The following is a 14,124-nucleotide window of genomic DNA, read 5'->3' as shown; positions in this document are numbered from 1 at the left end:
GTGCATCTAATTTAGGATAATGAATAAGGGTCAGAATTCTAGACGGGTGTTCAAATACTTAGTTATAAAAAAAAATAATTGTGATTCCTGTGTTGCTTTTTAGATTATATCTCTCACAGTGGATAGCACCTAGGATGACCATTTCAGTGGGAGAACTTGCTAAATATCTTATTTTCCTCATGTATAAACCATTACAGGGTCAACCACCGTGAAGAAAACCTTCTATTTGCACTTATGTCCAAATGTATTTTTTTCAGATCAATTCTGATGGACAGTGAGAAGAAGGCCAAATACATCCATGAGATTTATGATGATCCGGTGCGCGTTGAACAGGTCAGTTTGTTTCTGCTCATGAGCATTGGAGACGTACAGGAGCGTCTGACCGCTGTAAGGACGTCACCTCTTGCTCTTCACACCAGAACCTTCTTAGCTGGAGCAGAGCTCTATAAGCTTACCGTGCAGGGAGCAGGACTGGAGTCAAAATGGGAGCAAACATCCAATAATATCTCCAGTAGTTTATTCTACTGATTCCATACTTTAAAGATGATTTATTCCTTAGACTGCCGCTCTTAAGGGTTTAAAGGAGCAACACGGGACAATACCTGAGATATCACATTACAGGTTGTTATTGAATCTAGGGCTGCAACTAACAATCACCTTTCTAATCTATTAAGTGGTTTTACTTTCTATGCAAAATATCTATTATTATTATATATATATATATATTTATATATATATATATATTTATATATATATATATATATACATTTTTTGATATATATATATTTTTTAGAATTTTGTTATAATTGCAGGTCTAAGGTTTTTAAAGTCTTTATTCTCCATTTAACAAATTAATTATTTACTGAATGAGTTAATTGAATAATCAGTCCGATAGATTTTTTTCAGCCCTATTTTAATATTAATTCTCAGTCACTGAATGAGTTTGCATAATTTTCCTACAGGACCGCAAAGTAGAAATGAGTCTAAGGAGAATTAGTGACTGGTGATGACACTGGGGCTGATCTGCAGCTCTTACTGATGCGTCCTCCTCAGGCCACAGACTTTAATGAGTGGAGGGATGATCACTGTCACGCTATCACAGGTCAAGATCAACATAAGCCTATATAATCATGTGACACAGGGAGTTCAGTCCTTATCATTTTCTCGTGCCACTTTTGTGGTAAGCGGTTCTATGGACGTGTTTCTATTTGTCTTTCCGCTTCCTGGATCAAGCTGCAAGGATCAGTCTATTCTACCCACAGATATCATCAGCATTGATGAGTCTGCTTTTTTTATTTACCTGACAGCTGAAGCCGGTGGCGTTTTCTGCATGTGCTGAGTTTAGTTGGCTCCTTGCCACAGCTGTGCGCTTTATTTTGTACATCGCTGGTGGCGTTTTCGCCTTTGCTGAGTTTGTTTTCTTTGGTTACGAGCTATGGGGCCAAAATGGTAGCTTTAATATTTGCAAATGTGTGTGGAGAGTTGTGTGTCTGTATCTCGATTTGTGTGTGTGCAGTGGGATTTGAAAATGTGTAAATAAATCTGTAAATGTGTGAGGAGATTTGTGTGTCTGTACAAAAATCTGCAAATGTGTAAAACTACTTGTGTGTAATCCGTTTTGCAAATGTGTAAAAAAATCCACAAATCTGTATTCAGATCTGCAAATGTGTACTGAGATTTGCAAATGTGTAAAAAATCCACAAATCTGTATTCAGATCTGCAAATGTGTACTGAGATTTGCAAATGTGTAAAAAATCCACAAATCTGTATTCAGATCTGCAAATGTGTACTGAGATTTGCAAATGTGTAAAAAATCCACAAATCTGTATTCAGATCTGCAAATGTGTACTGAGATTTGCAAATGTGTAAAAAATCCACAAATCTGTATTCAGATCTGCAAATGTGTACTGAGATTTGCAAATGTGTAAAAAATCCACAAATCTGTATTCAGATCTGCAAATGTGTACTGAGACTTGCAAATGTGTAAAAAATCCACAAATCTGTATTCAGATCTGCAAATGTGTACTGAGATTTGCAAATGTGTAAAAAATCCACAAATCTGTATTCAGATCTGCAAATGTGTACTGAGACTTGCAAATGTGTAGATCAATCTGTAAGCACACACAGAGACACTTGTGTCTGAAGTATTTTCGCTTCAAGACCCAGAAATACAGACAAATCATTGGTTACAAGTCAAGCGGTTTTTCGGTTGGCTCTCTTTACACACGTGATTTTTGCTACTCTTCTGCCGCATGAGATGCACAAATGCGTAGAAGGATTTGTATGTGTATTTTCGCGATTTGTAACCCCTTGCGCAGGCTCACATGCTGCCCTGACCACAGGCTCACAGACAGCCTCTACCTTTTTTTTTTTCCTCCGCTGCGGGAGTTGACGTGACAAGGATGATATATTGATACCATTCAGTAAGGAAAATATTTAATCTATTATTAAACAAAAGGTTACGGAAAGATGGCAGAAGCTGTGGGAAGAGCATAGAACTGGAAGTTGGCTTTATAGTATTCAAAGGAAAATTGGTGAAATGAGGAGAACGGAAAGGAATAAAAAAGAGGTTATATCTAGATTAAGTTTCGGAAACACGGGGTTAAATGGAAACTTATTTAGAATGGGAACAGGAGGTTGTGGTTTTTGTTATCAAGGGGAGACGGTGGAGCATGTTTTGTTGTTTTGTTATAAATATTCTATGGAGAGAAGGGTTACAAGAAAATAAATTACAGTTAAATATACAAGATATTTTGGGGAAAAAAAATCTACTTATGATTATTTTTGTAATTTGATAAACAATCTTGAAAAAACGAAATTGGTAGAAAGGATATAAGTTTATTTATGTAAATATTGTTAATATTTATTTTTATTTTTCAGTGGGAAAATACATAGCATCCCGATCCACACTCCACTGAAGTAGATGGTGGTAATGCACATCATAAAGTTGCTTGCCAGCCGCCATAAAACAGAAGCAGAAGAAGAAGAAACAGTTTTACTAATGCAAACTATAGAAAAAATTAAAGAAATATACTTACAGAAAGCTGACGGGATTCCATTGCTCTCAACTTAGCAGGTACAACCCCTAGGACCCCAGTAACGTCACGTACTGTACAATACCACCAACTGGTGGTATGTGGCTGTATGTGAAGCAAGTTGTGCTGAACTGTCGCAGCAGAGAGAGGCTGTCTGTGAGCCTGCGGTCAGGGCAGCATGTGAGCCTGCGAGCCTGCGCAAGGGGTTACAAATCGCGAAAATACACATACAAATCCTTCTACGCATTTGTGCATCTAATGCGGCAGAAGAGTAGCAAAAATCACATGTGTAAAGAGAGCCAACCGAAAAACCGCTTGACTTGTAACCAATGATTTGTCTGTATTTCTGGGTCTTGAAGCGAAAATACTTCAGACACAAGTGTCTCTGTGTGTGCTTACAGATTGATCTACACATTTGCAAGTCTCAGTACACATTTGCAGATCTGAATACAGATTTGTGGATTTTTTACACATTTGCAAAACGGATTACACACAAGTAGTTTTACACATTTGCAGATTGTTGTACAGACACACAAATCTCCTCACACATTTACAGATTTATTTACACATTTTCAAATCCCACTGCACACACACAAATCGAGATACAGACACACAACTCTCCACACACATTTGCAAATATTAAAGCTACCATTTTGGCCCCATAACGAGCAGCTTAATTGCTGTGCGTTTTCATATTGTTTCTTGCCAGGGGGGTTTTCTGCCGTGTTGAGTGGACTGGGTTACGCAGTTAACAGAGAACCTGAAGAATGACGACACTAATGGCCGTTAAGGTTTAACAGCTTGTTATTATGACGACTGGGGATGGTCCTGCTAGTGGCGTGATAATGTGACTGTGTTCGTCTCTCCTCTCCTCTGAAATTAACCATTATTTTTCTATTTGATCAATCTGTTTATTATTTTTTCACTTAATTAATAATTGGATAGCCAAAGATTCCTTAAAGAAGATTTTGTACAAAATTTAACCATATGAAACTAAAACTTGTTCTGGATAGAGCTTATTGACAGACGGAAAAGTTTTTTTATCTTTTTTTTGTTTTGTTTTTTTTAGCGGCACTAGTGGTTTGTTTTTTCGACAGCAGGCTGACAGGGAAGGAGAGACGTGCAGCAAAGGACCACAGGCTGGATTCGAACCCCGGTCTGCCGCACCTGAACACCGGTTTTTTTATTTTTATCCTAAATGCAAATTGTTTACTTATTTTTTTAACAATCGTTGTGTAGTTGATTCTCAAGATGGGTCCCTCTGACAGCTAAAGGCAGGCTTAGCGTCTCTATACTCCAACTAACTAATCCATTACTGAATTAATTGAAGATTATTTTAATTATCGATTAATCCTGATTAATCTAATTAATAGTTTCAGCTCGAGCCCCAAAGCTTCAGCAACGGTTCGGTTCTGTTTGGTTCTGAGGTTTTTCTGAGGTGCATACAGAACATTGGCGTCAGCTCTATTAGGAGCCGCCATGAGATCTTCTTCTATGGTGTAGAAAAGTTGCTTCTGGTTCCATTGTCCTGTTTCTTTGCTCCGTTTAGACGTCTGTCAGCAGTCTGCACCAGGTGAAGCGCTCTGATGATGATGTGACTGTCTACGACCTGACTAAAAACGATGAAGACGCGAGCTCAGAGATGGAATCTTCTCAGGACAGGTGAGCTGCTCTAACACGCTCTGCTTTGGAGCTGTTCGTAGTTGCAGGAGGAGACTTTAAGAGGGGGGGGGGGTATTGTTGACAGTCCATCACAGGGTAACAAAGGCTCTCAAAATGGTATTGCTGCCCTATTTGTTGGTACTGGCCGATACCGATACCACCATTTTAGTGCTGAATCGGGGCCCCGCCCTGTACTGGTATCGCTATCGGTGCCACACTAGTTATGACCATTTGATATTCCTGTTTTTATTTTTTATATATTTGCAAAAGTTTCTACTTTTCTGGGATTTTTTTCTGTCAAGATGGGATGTGGAGTGTATGTTAATGAGAAATAAAATGAACTTTATTGATTTTAGCAAAAGGCAGCAAAGAACAGATTAAAAAACAATTAAAAGGTCTAAATACTTTTCACTGGAATCAGTGAACTTACTGTTAGCTTTGTTTTGTGTCTTTTTTTAGTGATATAGAAATAGTGGAGGTAGAAATGAACAGCTCTGGAGATCTACCAGCACAGATGGAGGTCAGCTCTACCTGCAAGGAGGACGTCCAGCAGGTAGAGGGTGGAGCAGCAGCTGTGAAGCAGAGAAGCAGCAGTGCTCTTCAGCTGAATGCTCCCTCTGCTCTGAGGGCTGAGGATCCAGTGAAGATGATGGACTCCATGATGAATGAGAATGGAGCAATTTCACAAAACATCAGCCTGCTTGGCAAGTAAGAGTCAACCTGAACAGTTAGTTATTGAACAGAACCTCTCTTCATCGACAAAGAAGCAGAAAGCTGGATGTGATAGAGGTGTTTGGGGGAGGGGAGCATCAGTAGATACGTAGAATAATGGAACAACCCTTTTAAATGCAGAGCAGGTTCTTCAGAACAGCAGTCCATAAATAAGGACAAAAGGTGTTCAAAAATTGAAAAAAAAACTTTCATTTGAGAGTGTCAAAAATAATTAACAAACAACAAACAACTTGATTAGATGACTGGAGTCTGGTGAGCTATTGCTTGGTTGGAAAGAAACCTGCAGCCACACGGCCCTTTCAGGAACAAGTGTTACACCTGTGCACTAGGCCATCCCTCCTCTCTGGAAAACTATGATTAAACCATGTTTATCTGCATTTTAGTTATTTATTTCTTTTAGATGAAGCACTATATACCATTATGTTAACATGAAAGGAAAAATAAAACTCAAAAAGGTTGGGTTTAAATCCAAAGCTGAAAAGTTAGCTCCATTTGGGAGAAGAGCCTGCTCACAAAGCATTCTGGGAAATATCTGCTTGTCTAGTGACTGTTGATGATTACTACTTTTCAAGGTGCATTGTGGGAAATTTCCACTCCACTACTCTGTCATCCATTCAGACACTCATCTAAAATGGAGTAATCACCATATAGTGCCCTATTTAGTGATTAGGACGGACGTTCGAACACAGCCAACATTTCCAGAAGTTGGTAATTACCCATAATCCTCAGCTCCTATACAGCAGAGGAAACCTGCTATACCGAGGATAACCTCTCATATCTGTGAGGAAAACCTTTGGGCTTATAATACTGGATGGATGCTCCTGGAGAAGCAGGAGCCACCAGGGTTCTCTCCTCCAATGCTGTCCTCTAAGTAGAGATCCCCATTCATGGGACGCCTGAACATGCTTGACGGAGCTCTATTTCTGTGTGTCTCACCAGGGTGGAGCTCATGGACTATCTGGACAGCATAGATTGCAGTCTGGAGGACTTCCAGGCCATGCTGTTTGAGAAGCAGCACGGTCTGGATTATGAAGCTGCAGAGGTACCGGCACCCAGCCCTCACTGCACCCACAGCGCCACCTGGAACAGGGAGCTAACGTACATGGAACAGTGTCGGCAATGGCCTGTTAGAATACTGATAGTGGTTGTTATTGATCATCTGTTCTTAGTTATTGGTAGTTAATGCAAGTTATTGATTATTGTTAGTTATTGGTAGTTAATGGAAGTTATTGATTATCTGTTGTTAGTTATTGGTAGTTAATGAAAGTTATTCATTATTGTTAGTTATTGATGGTTAATGGAAGTTATTCATTATTGTTAGTTATTGATGGTTAATGAAAGTTATTGATTATTGTTAGTTGTTGATGGTTAATGGAAGTTATTCATTACTGTTAGTTATTGGTAGTTAATGGAAGTTATTCATTATTGTTAGTTGTTGATGGTTAATGGAAGTTATTCATTATTGTTAGTTATTGATGGTTAATGAAAGTTATTCATTATTGTTAGTTATTGGTAGTTAATAGAAGTCATTGATTATTGTTAGTTATTGGTAGTTAATGGAAGTTATTGATTGTTGTTAGTTATTGGTAGTTAATGGAAGTTATTGATTATTGTTAGTTATTGGTACTTAATGGAAGTTATTGATTATTGTTAGTTATTGGTAGTTAATGAAAGTTATTCATTATTGTTAGTTATTGGTAGTTAATGGAAGTTATTGATTATTGTTAGTTATTGGTAGTTAATGGAAGTTATTGATTGTTGTTAGTTATTGGTAGTTAATGAAAGTTATTCATTATTGTTAGTTATTGGTAGTTAATGGAAGTTATTGATTATTGTTAGTTATTGGTAGTTAATGGAAGTTATTGATTATCTGTTGTTAGTTATTGGTAGTTAATGAAAGTTATTCATTATTGTTAGTTATTGATGGTTAATGGAAGTTATTCATTATTGTTAGTTATTGATGGTTAATGAAAGTTATTGATTATTGTTAGTTGTTGATGGTTAATGGAAGTTATTCATTACTGTTAGTTATTGGTAGTTAATGGAAGTTATTCATTATTGTTAGTTGTTGATGGTTAATGGAAGTTATTCATTATTGTTAGTTATTGATGGTTAATGAAAGTTATTCATTATTGTTAGTTATTGGTAGTTAATAGAAGTCATTGATTATTGTTAGTTATTGGTAGTTAATGGAAGTTATTGATTGTTGTTAGTTATTGGTAGTTAATGGAAGTTATTGATTATTGTTAGTTATTGGTAGTTAATGGAAGTTATTGATTATTGTTAGTTATTGGTAGTTAATGAAAGTTATTCATTATTGTTAGTTATTGGTAGTTAATGGAAGTTATTGATTATTGTTAGTTATTGGTAGTTAATGGAAGTTATTGATTGTTGTTAGTTATTGGTAGTTAATGGAAGTTATTGATTATTGTTAGTTATTGATGGTTAATGAAAGTTATTCATTATTGTTAGTTATTGATGGTTAATGAAAGTTATTCATTATTGTTAGTTATTGATGGTTAATGGAAGTTATTCATTATTGTTAGTTATTGATGGTTAATGAAAGTTATTCATTATTGTTAGTTATTGGTAGTTAATGAAAGTTATTATTGTTAGTTATTGATGGTTAATGAAAGTTATTCATTATTGTTAGTTATTGGTAGTTAATGGAATTTATTGATAGTTGTTAGTTATTGGTAGTTAATAAAAGTTATTCATTATTGTTTCTTATTGGTAGTTAATAGAAGTCATTGATTATTGTTAGTTATTGGTAGTTAATGGAAGTTATTGATTGTTGTTAGTTATTGGTAGTTAATGGAAGTTATTGATTATTGTTAGTTATTGGTAGTTAATGGAAGTTATTGATTGTTGTTAGTTATTGGTAGTTAATGGAAGTTATTGATTATTGTTAGTTATTGGTAGTTAATGGAAGTTATTGATTATTATTAGTTATTGATGGTTAATGAAAGTTATTCATTATTGTTAGTTATTGATGGTTAATGAAAGTTATTCATTATTGTTAGTTATTGATGGTTAATGAAAGTTATTCATTATTGTTAGTTATTGATGGTTAATGAAAGTTATTCATTATTGTTAGTTATTGATGGTTAATGAAAGTTATTCATTATTGTTAGTTATTGATGGTTAATGGAAGTTATTCATTATTGTTAGTTATTGATGGTTAATGAAAGTTATTCATTATTGTTAGTTATTGATGGTTAATGAAAGTTATTCATTATTGTTAGTTATTGGTAGTTAATGAAAGTTATTATTGTTAGTTATTGATGGTTAATGAAAGTTATTCATTATTGTTAGTTATTGGTAGTTAATGGAATTTATTGATAGTTGTTAGTTATTGGTAGTTAATAAAAGTTATTCATTATTGTTTCTTATTGGTAGTTAATAGAAGTCATTGATTATTGTTAGTTATTGGTAGTTAATGGAAGTTATTGATTGTTGTTAGTTATTGGTAGTTAATGGAAGTTATTGATTATTGTTAGTTATTGGTAGTTAATGGAAGTTATTGATTGTTGTTAGTTATTGGTAGTTAATGGAAGTTATTGATTGTTGTTAGTTATTGGTAGTTAATGGAAGTTATTGATTATTGTTAGTTATTGGTAGTTAATGGAAGTTATTGATTGTTGTTAGTTATTGGTAGTTAATGCAAGTTATTCATTATTGTTAGTTATTGATGGTTAATGGAAGTTTTTGATTATCTGTTGGTAGTTATTGGAGGTTAATATATTCTTCAATATTATCTATGGCTATGTTCCTGCTATTAAAATCAAATCCATTCTCCTATTTGCCTTTATCATTAAAGCAGCTGTCTTGTGTTTTCCTTATAATTTCTGTGTTTTTCTAGGAAAGCGTGTCAAGAAAAGAGAATATTACCCGGCTAACTAAAGCCAGGCCAGAACAGGACGATGGAACTGGTAAGCTTTAAGGACATGGAAATTTCCAAGTCCGAGCGTGGGACTACTCCCCCTTCAGATAAAGAGATTGTGGAGCAGGTCAGGCTTCCTAACCTGTGCTGTCTGTCCCCAGACAAACAGCTGATCCAGTACACCTCCTCTCCACTGCTGGCCTTCCTGGATGGCTGTGTCCCTCCATCAGAGGTGGAGCTTAGCACTGCTAGCCCTGCAGACACCGGCTGCTCCCGTCCACAGCTTTCCTCCAGTTCTGGAACATCAGCGGCAGCCGAACCGCCCATATGCCTGCTGGATGCCAGCTTAGAGCCCCACGTGCCCCCCCGCAGCTCCTTGATTCGCCTGGAGCCATTGACCGAGGAGGAGGCCAGCGAAGAGACGCTCTTCTACCTGTGTGAACTGAGTCCTGCTGAGCCTAACCCCACGCAGCTGAGTGGGGTTTAGATTTGGACAGAGAACCTGACCCTCTGTGGACGTTTCAGAGATGCAGCCATTCCTAAAGGATTTTTACTGCAAGGAAAAATGTTGACCTTAAAATAAATGTTAAATGAATACAAAGTGTTGCCTAGAATGCTCATTTCTTTGCTTTGATCAAGTAGAGGAAGATGAAAATGGAGTCGTGTTGATTTCAAGCAGCAGATCAGCTGCAGCCGCCCCACAGACAGAACAGCCCAATGTCTTTGAATGAGCGGAATTTAACGCTACATCCTGAAGGTCCTGGAGGTCTGCCGTCCTGCAGCTGTTCAGGCTGCCGCTCTCACTTATCCTGCCATACTTCTTTCTTCCACTCATCTTTCTAACTGCAGTATGGCTCGTTGTGAATATATCTAAGTGTAGCTCCTGCTCCTTTCATGGAGTGGAAATATCCAGGGTAGAACTGCTGTGCTGAATCTAGACAGCCCTCAGCCTGACATACATCACAACGCTTTGCATACACATGAATGTTTGAATCAGGGTCACAGCCGTCCTTCAAGAACTAGATAACAGATTTATACTGAAGAAATAAAGTGTTGGGTTAAACGCCGTGAGGTGGGCTGTACCTATGACTGCCCCAGAGGCTGGAGCCGGTCTGGGTCCATTCCTCTCCATGCTGGATAGAGAACAGCAGCACAGCTGGAGCTCCAGTGCAGCTGTTCACTCAGCCATAGGTTCTCTAACAGCACCTTTTTAGGTAACTCCCTGTAAAGAAGAGCCATTAAATTGAGTTTATGGGTGGTAAAATTACAATATTTCACATTATTTTACCTGAAATATTTCACCCTGTAAGTGATTTATTTGTTAATATTAAATAAAGGAAAATATTAAGAAGTTAAATGACTGAATTTTTATGGATCAAATGCAAAGTAAGTGAGTTATAAGTTGTGATTTTAGTGTCTGTGAAGACCTGCATGGTTCAGAGGCCTGATTAACAAAGTAGGTTTACTGAAAACTAAGTTTACTGAAAACCCAAAATCAGGGAAACTGATGAGAGTTCTCCATTTCACAAAGAGTTTCCTCAACCTCCGTTTCTGTTACCATGGTAATATTCAAGGTTGCAGGTTGTCTGTGGGTTGGAGGCTCTCTGTGGGTTTTTTCAAACAGGAGAACAACTTGCAACCGGCCACCTTTAACACATTTTCTCATGACTGGATACACCTGGCTATGAAGTTCAAATCTTAATGAAGAAACCAAAGTCAGTGAAGTGTAGTTAATGGTATTCAAATCAATAAAATGATTAGGGTGCCCACATTTGTGCACCAGTCAAGTTTTGTTTTAATGTGTTCTGAACATTTTCTGTTTGTCCAATAAACCTGAATTCAGTGCTGATATATTACTGAGTCCATCAGGTATTAGATATATCACACTGAAATAGCTGTTGCAAACACCCAAATATATAGGAATAAAAATAATTAAGATTAATAGGGGTGCTCAAACTTTTACATATATGTGTAGCATGTCTTTTGGACGAGGATCCAATCCAAAGAATGAGCGACGTTAATTCACAGAGAATAAAATATTTATAGGGAGATTCTCAGAGCGTGTAAAGATGTCCTTTATATCCAGAAATGTATCTTTATGAGCGCTGCCGTTTCACCTCACAGACATTATCCTTCCTTAGCAGCATTACACAGACTTCTTTAATAGGACTAATTAATAACAGAGAAAACATTGATGTGTTACATTATAGAAAAACAACCGCACAGACAGCCAGTTAGTATTTCCTCTGTGATGGAAGAGAGGATCAGCATGAGGAGGAACCCAAGAGATGATGAGCAGGTCCTACCTGTTATAACAATGTTCTTAGACTTAGTGTATCCCTCCACCACTTTCTCTGTGTGCAGAATTATTAGGAAAGTTGTATTTTTGAGGATTGTTTTTATTATTGGGCCACAATTGTGTTCTCAACCTTAAAATCAAAATTTCATATTTTTGGAAGTTTATATGTTTTTTTTAGATTTGGCCTTTTTATGAGGATGTCTGTGTGCGCAGGTAAATATTACTGGGCAGAACTTTTAGGCAACGTAATAAAAAATATATATCCATCTCACTTGTTTATTTTCACAAGGTAAACCAATATAACTCAAAATTCAGAAATAAACGTCATCCAAAAAAAAAAAAAACACAAACAAACAAATCACCTTTCTTCACTATGACACTCAAAAGCCTTCCATCCATAGATTCTGTCAGCGTCTTGATCTGTTTGCGATCCACATTGTGTGCAGCAGCCTCCACAGCCTCCCAGACACTGTTCTGCCGCCCTGTAGATCTCACCTTTCATGAAGGACCACAGGTTCTCCATGGGGTTCAGATCATGTGAACAAGGGCGCCATGTCATTATTTTTTCTCCTTTTACACTTTTTTCTGGCCAGCGACGCTGTGGTGTATTTTGATGTGTGTGACGGAGCATCGTCCTGCATGAATATCAGGTTTTTCTTGAATGATGGCGACTTCTTCTTGTACCACTGTTTGAAGAAGGTGTCTTCCAGAAACTGGCAGTAGGTCTGGGAGTTGATCTTCACTCCATCATCAACCCACAAGCTCATCTTTGATGATAGTAGCCCATAGCACTACCCCACCTCCACCTTGCTGGCATCTGAGTGGATAAGGAACTGGCTGCCCTTTACTGATCCAGCCTGGTGCCCATCCATCCATCTGACCCATCAACACTCACTGTCATTTCATCAGACCAAAACACCTTGGAGGAATCAGTCTGCAGACATTTTTTGGCCCAATCTTCACGTTTTGTCTTATGTGTCTTGTTCAAAGGTGGCCTTCTTTCTGCTTTCCTTACCTTGGCCAGGTCCCTGACTATTGAACACCTTGTTCTTCTCGGGACACTACAGACATGTTGCAGCTCTGAAATATGGTACAACTGGTGGCTAATGGCAGCTTCAAGCTTCATCCCTCTTAATTCATGGGGAGTTATTTTGCGGCTTCTTTTTTCAACACGCTTCTTGCGCCCCTGTTGGCTGTTTGACATGAACCACTTGATTGTGCGATGAAAAGTTTGGCAATTTCCAAACTGCTGCTCTGAAAGATATCTGACAATTCTTGACTTTTCAGAGTCTGTTAAATCTCTTTTCTGACCCATATTGCCAAAGCAAATGAAGGTGTCTAATAATTAAGCGCACCTTATTTTTACCTTATTTCTGATAGCAAGAAGTAGCTAGCCTAGGCTAGCGCTAGCTTAGCATTGCTATGGCTTCTCTCTCTCCCTCCCTTGACTCTTTTCCAACTCTTCCTTCTTCCTCTCCTCTCTCCTGCTCTCTGTGTCAGATGTTCAGTTATTCCTCTGCCTCCTTTAGTGATAATGGGATGTGTAATAAGTGTAGTATTTTTGTAGCTTTGGAGGCGAGGGTGTCAGAGTTAGAATCCAGGCTTCAGGCTGTTGAAGTAGGCCCCCACGTAGCTGTCCTCCAAAAGTGCCTGAGCAGCCAGGCGATTGGGTAACTGTACGCAGAAAGCGTAGTCGTGGATCTCTGCCCACTGGTCACCACCAACCCGTTCACGTTTCTAACCGGTTTTCCCACTCAGTGACAGACCCCCCCCCCCCCAAAAAAAAAAACCCCTTTTTAAAAACCCCCCTTTTTTAAACCCCCCTTTTTTTTGGGGCCCCCTTTTTTTTTTAAAAATTTTTTAAAAATTCCCTTTTTTTTTTTAAAAAAGGGGGCCCTTATTTAAAAAACCCCCCCCCCTTTTAAAAAAAAAGGGGTTTAAGGTTTAAATTTTTTTTTAAAGGGGGCCTTTTTTTTTCCAATTTTTCCCCCGGGGGGGGTTTAATTTCCCCTTTTCCCCGGAAAAAGGGTTTTAAAATTTGGGGTTTTTTTTTCCGGGTTTTTTCCCCTTTTTTAAAAAAAAATTTTTTTGGGTTTTTTTTCCCTTTAAACCTTTGGCCTAAAAACCCCGGGTTTTTTTTTTTTTAAATTTACCCCCGGTTATACCCCCCTTTTTTTTTCCCCCCCCTTTTTTTTCCCTTTTACCCTTTTAACCTTTCCCTTTCCCCCTTTTTTTTTAAAAAAATTTTTTTGGGGGGGAAAAAATTTTTTTTTAAAATTTTTTAAAATTTTTTTTAAAAATTTTAAATTTTTTTTTTTAAAAAAATTAACCCCCCCCCCCTTTTTTTTCCCCAAAACCCCCCGGGTTTTTTAAAATTTACCCCCAATTTTAATTTTTTCCCAAAACTCCCCCCTTTCCTTTTAAAAATTTTCCCCTTTAAAAGGAAAACCCCAACCCCCCCCCCAAATTTTTTTTTTTAAAAATCAAAAAAAAATTTTTTCCCTTTTTTTTCC

General features: G+C 37.4%; 1 protein-coding gene across 1 annotated transcript in view; it reads left to right on the top strand.

Annotated features, from left to right (window-relative positions):
• Positions 1-9,913, top strand: part of hsf2 (heat shock transcription factor 2) — a 32,061-nt gene extending 22,148 nt beyond the window's left edge. The window contains exons 7-12 of the mRNA XM_038270522.1: positions 258-333; positions 4,585-4,697; positions 5,157-5,405; positions 6,369-6,471; positions 9,292-9,361; positions 9,474-9,913. Coding sequence (XP_038126450.1) covers positions 258-333; positions 4,585-4,697; positions 5,157-5,405; positions 6,369-6,471; positions 9,292-9,361; positions 9,474-9,799 — 937 coding nt within the window. The 3' untranslated portion in view covers positions 9,800-9,913. The remainder of the gene's footprint in view (positions 1-257; positions 334-4,584; positions 4,698-5,156; positions 5,406-6,368; positions 6,472-9,291; positions 9,362-9,473) is intronic.
• The last annotated feature ends 4,211 nt before the right edge of the window (positions 9,914-14,124 follow it).

The sequence above is a fragment of the Cyprinodon tularosa genome, unplaced genomic scaffold (genome assembly GCF_016077235.1).
Source record: "Cyprinodon tularosa strain WSP-4 unplaced genomic scaffold, ASM1607723v1 ctg764, whole genome shotgun sequence".
NCBI classification, from domain to species: Eukaryota; Metazoa; Chordata; class Actinopteri; order Cyprinodontiformes; family Cyprinodontidae; genus Cyprinodon; species Cyprinodon tularosa.
The sequence above is the reverse complement of the archived record's forward strand: the minus strand, read 5'-3'. Positions and strand labels throughout refer to the sequence as shown.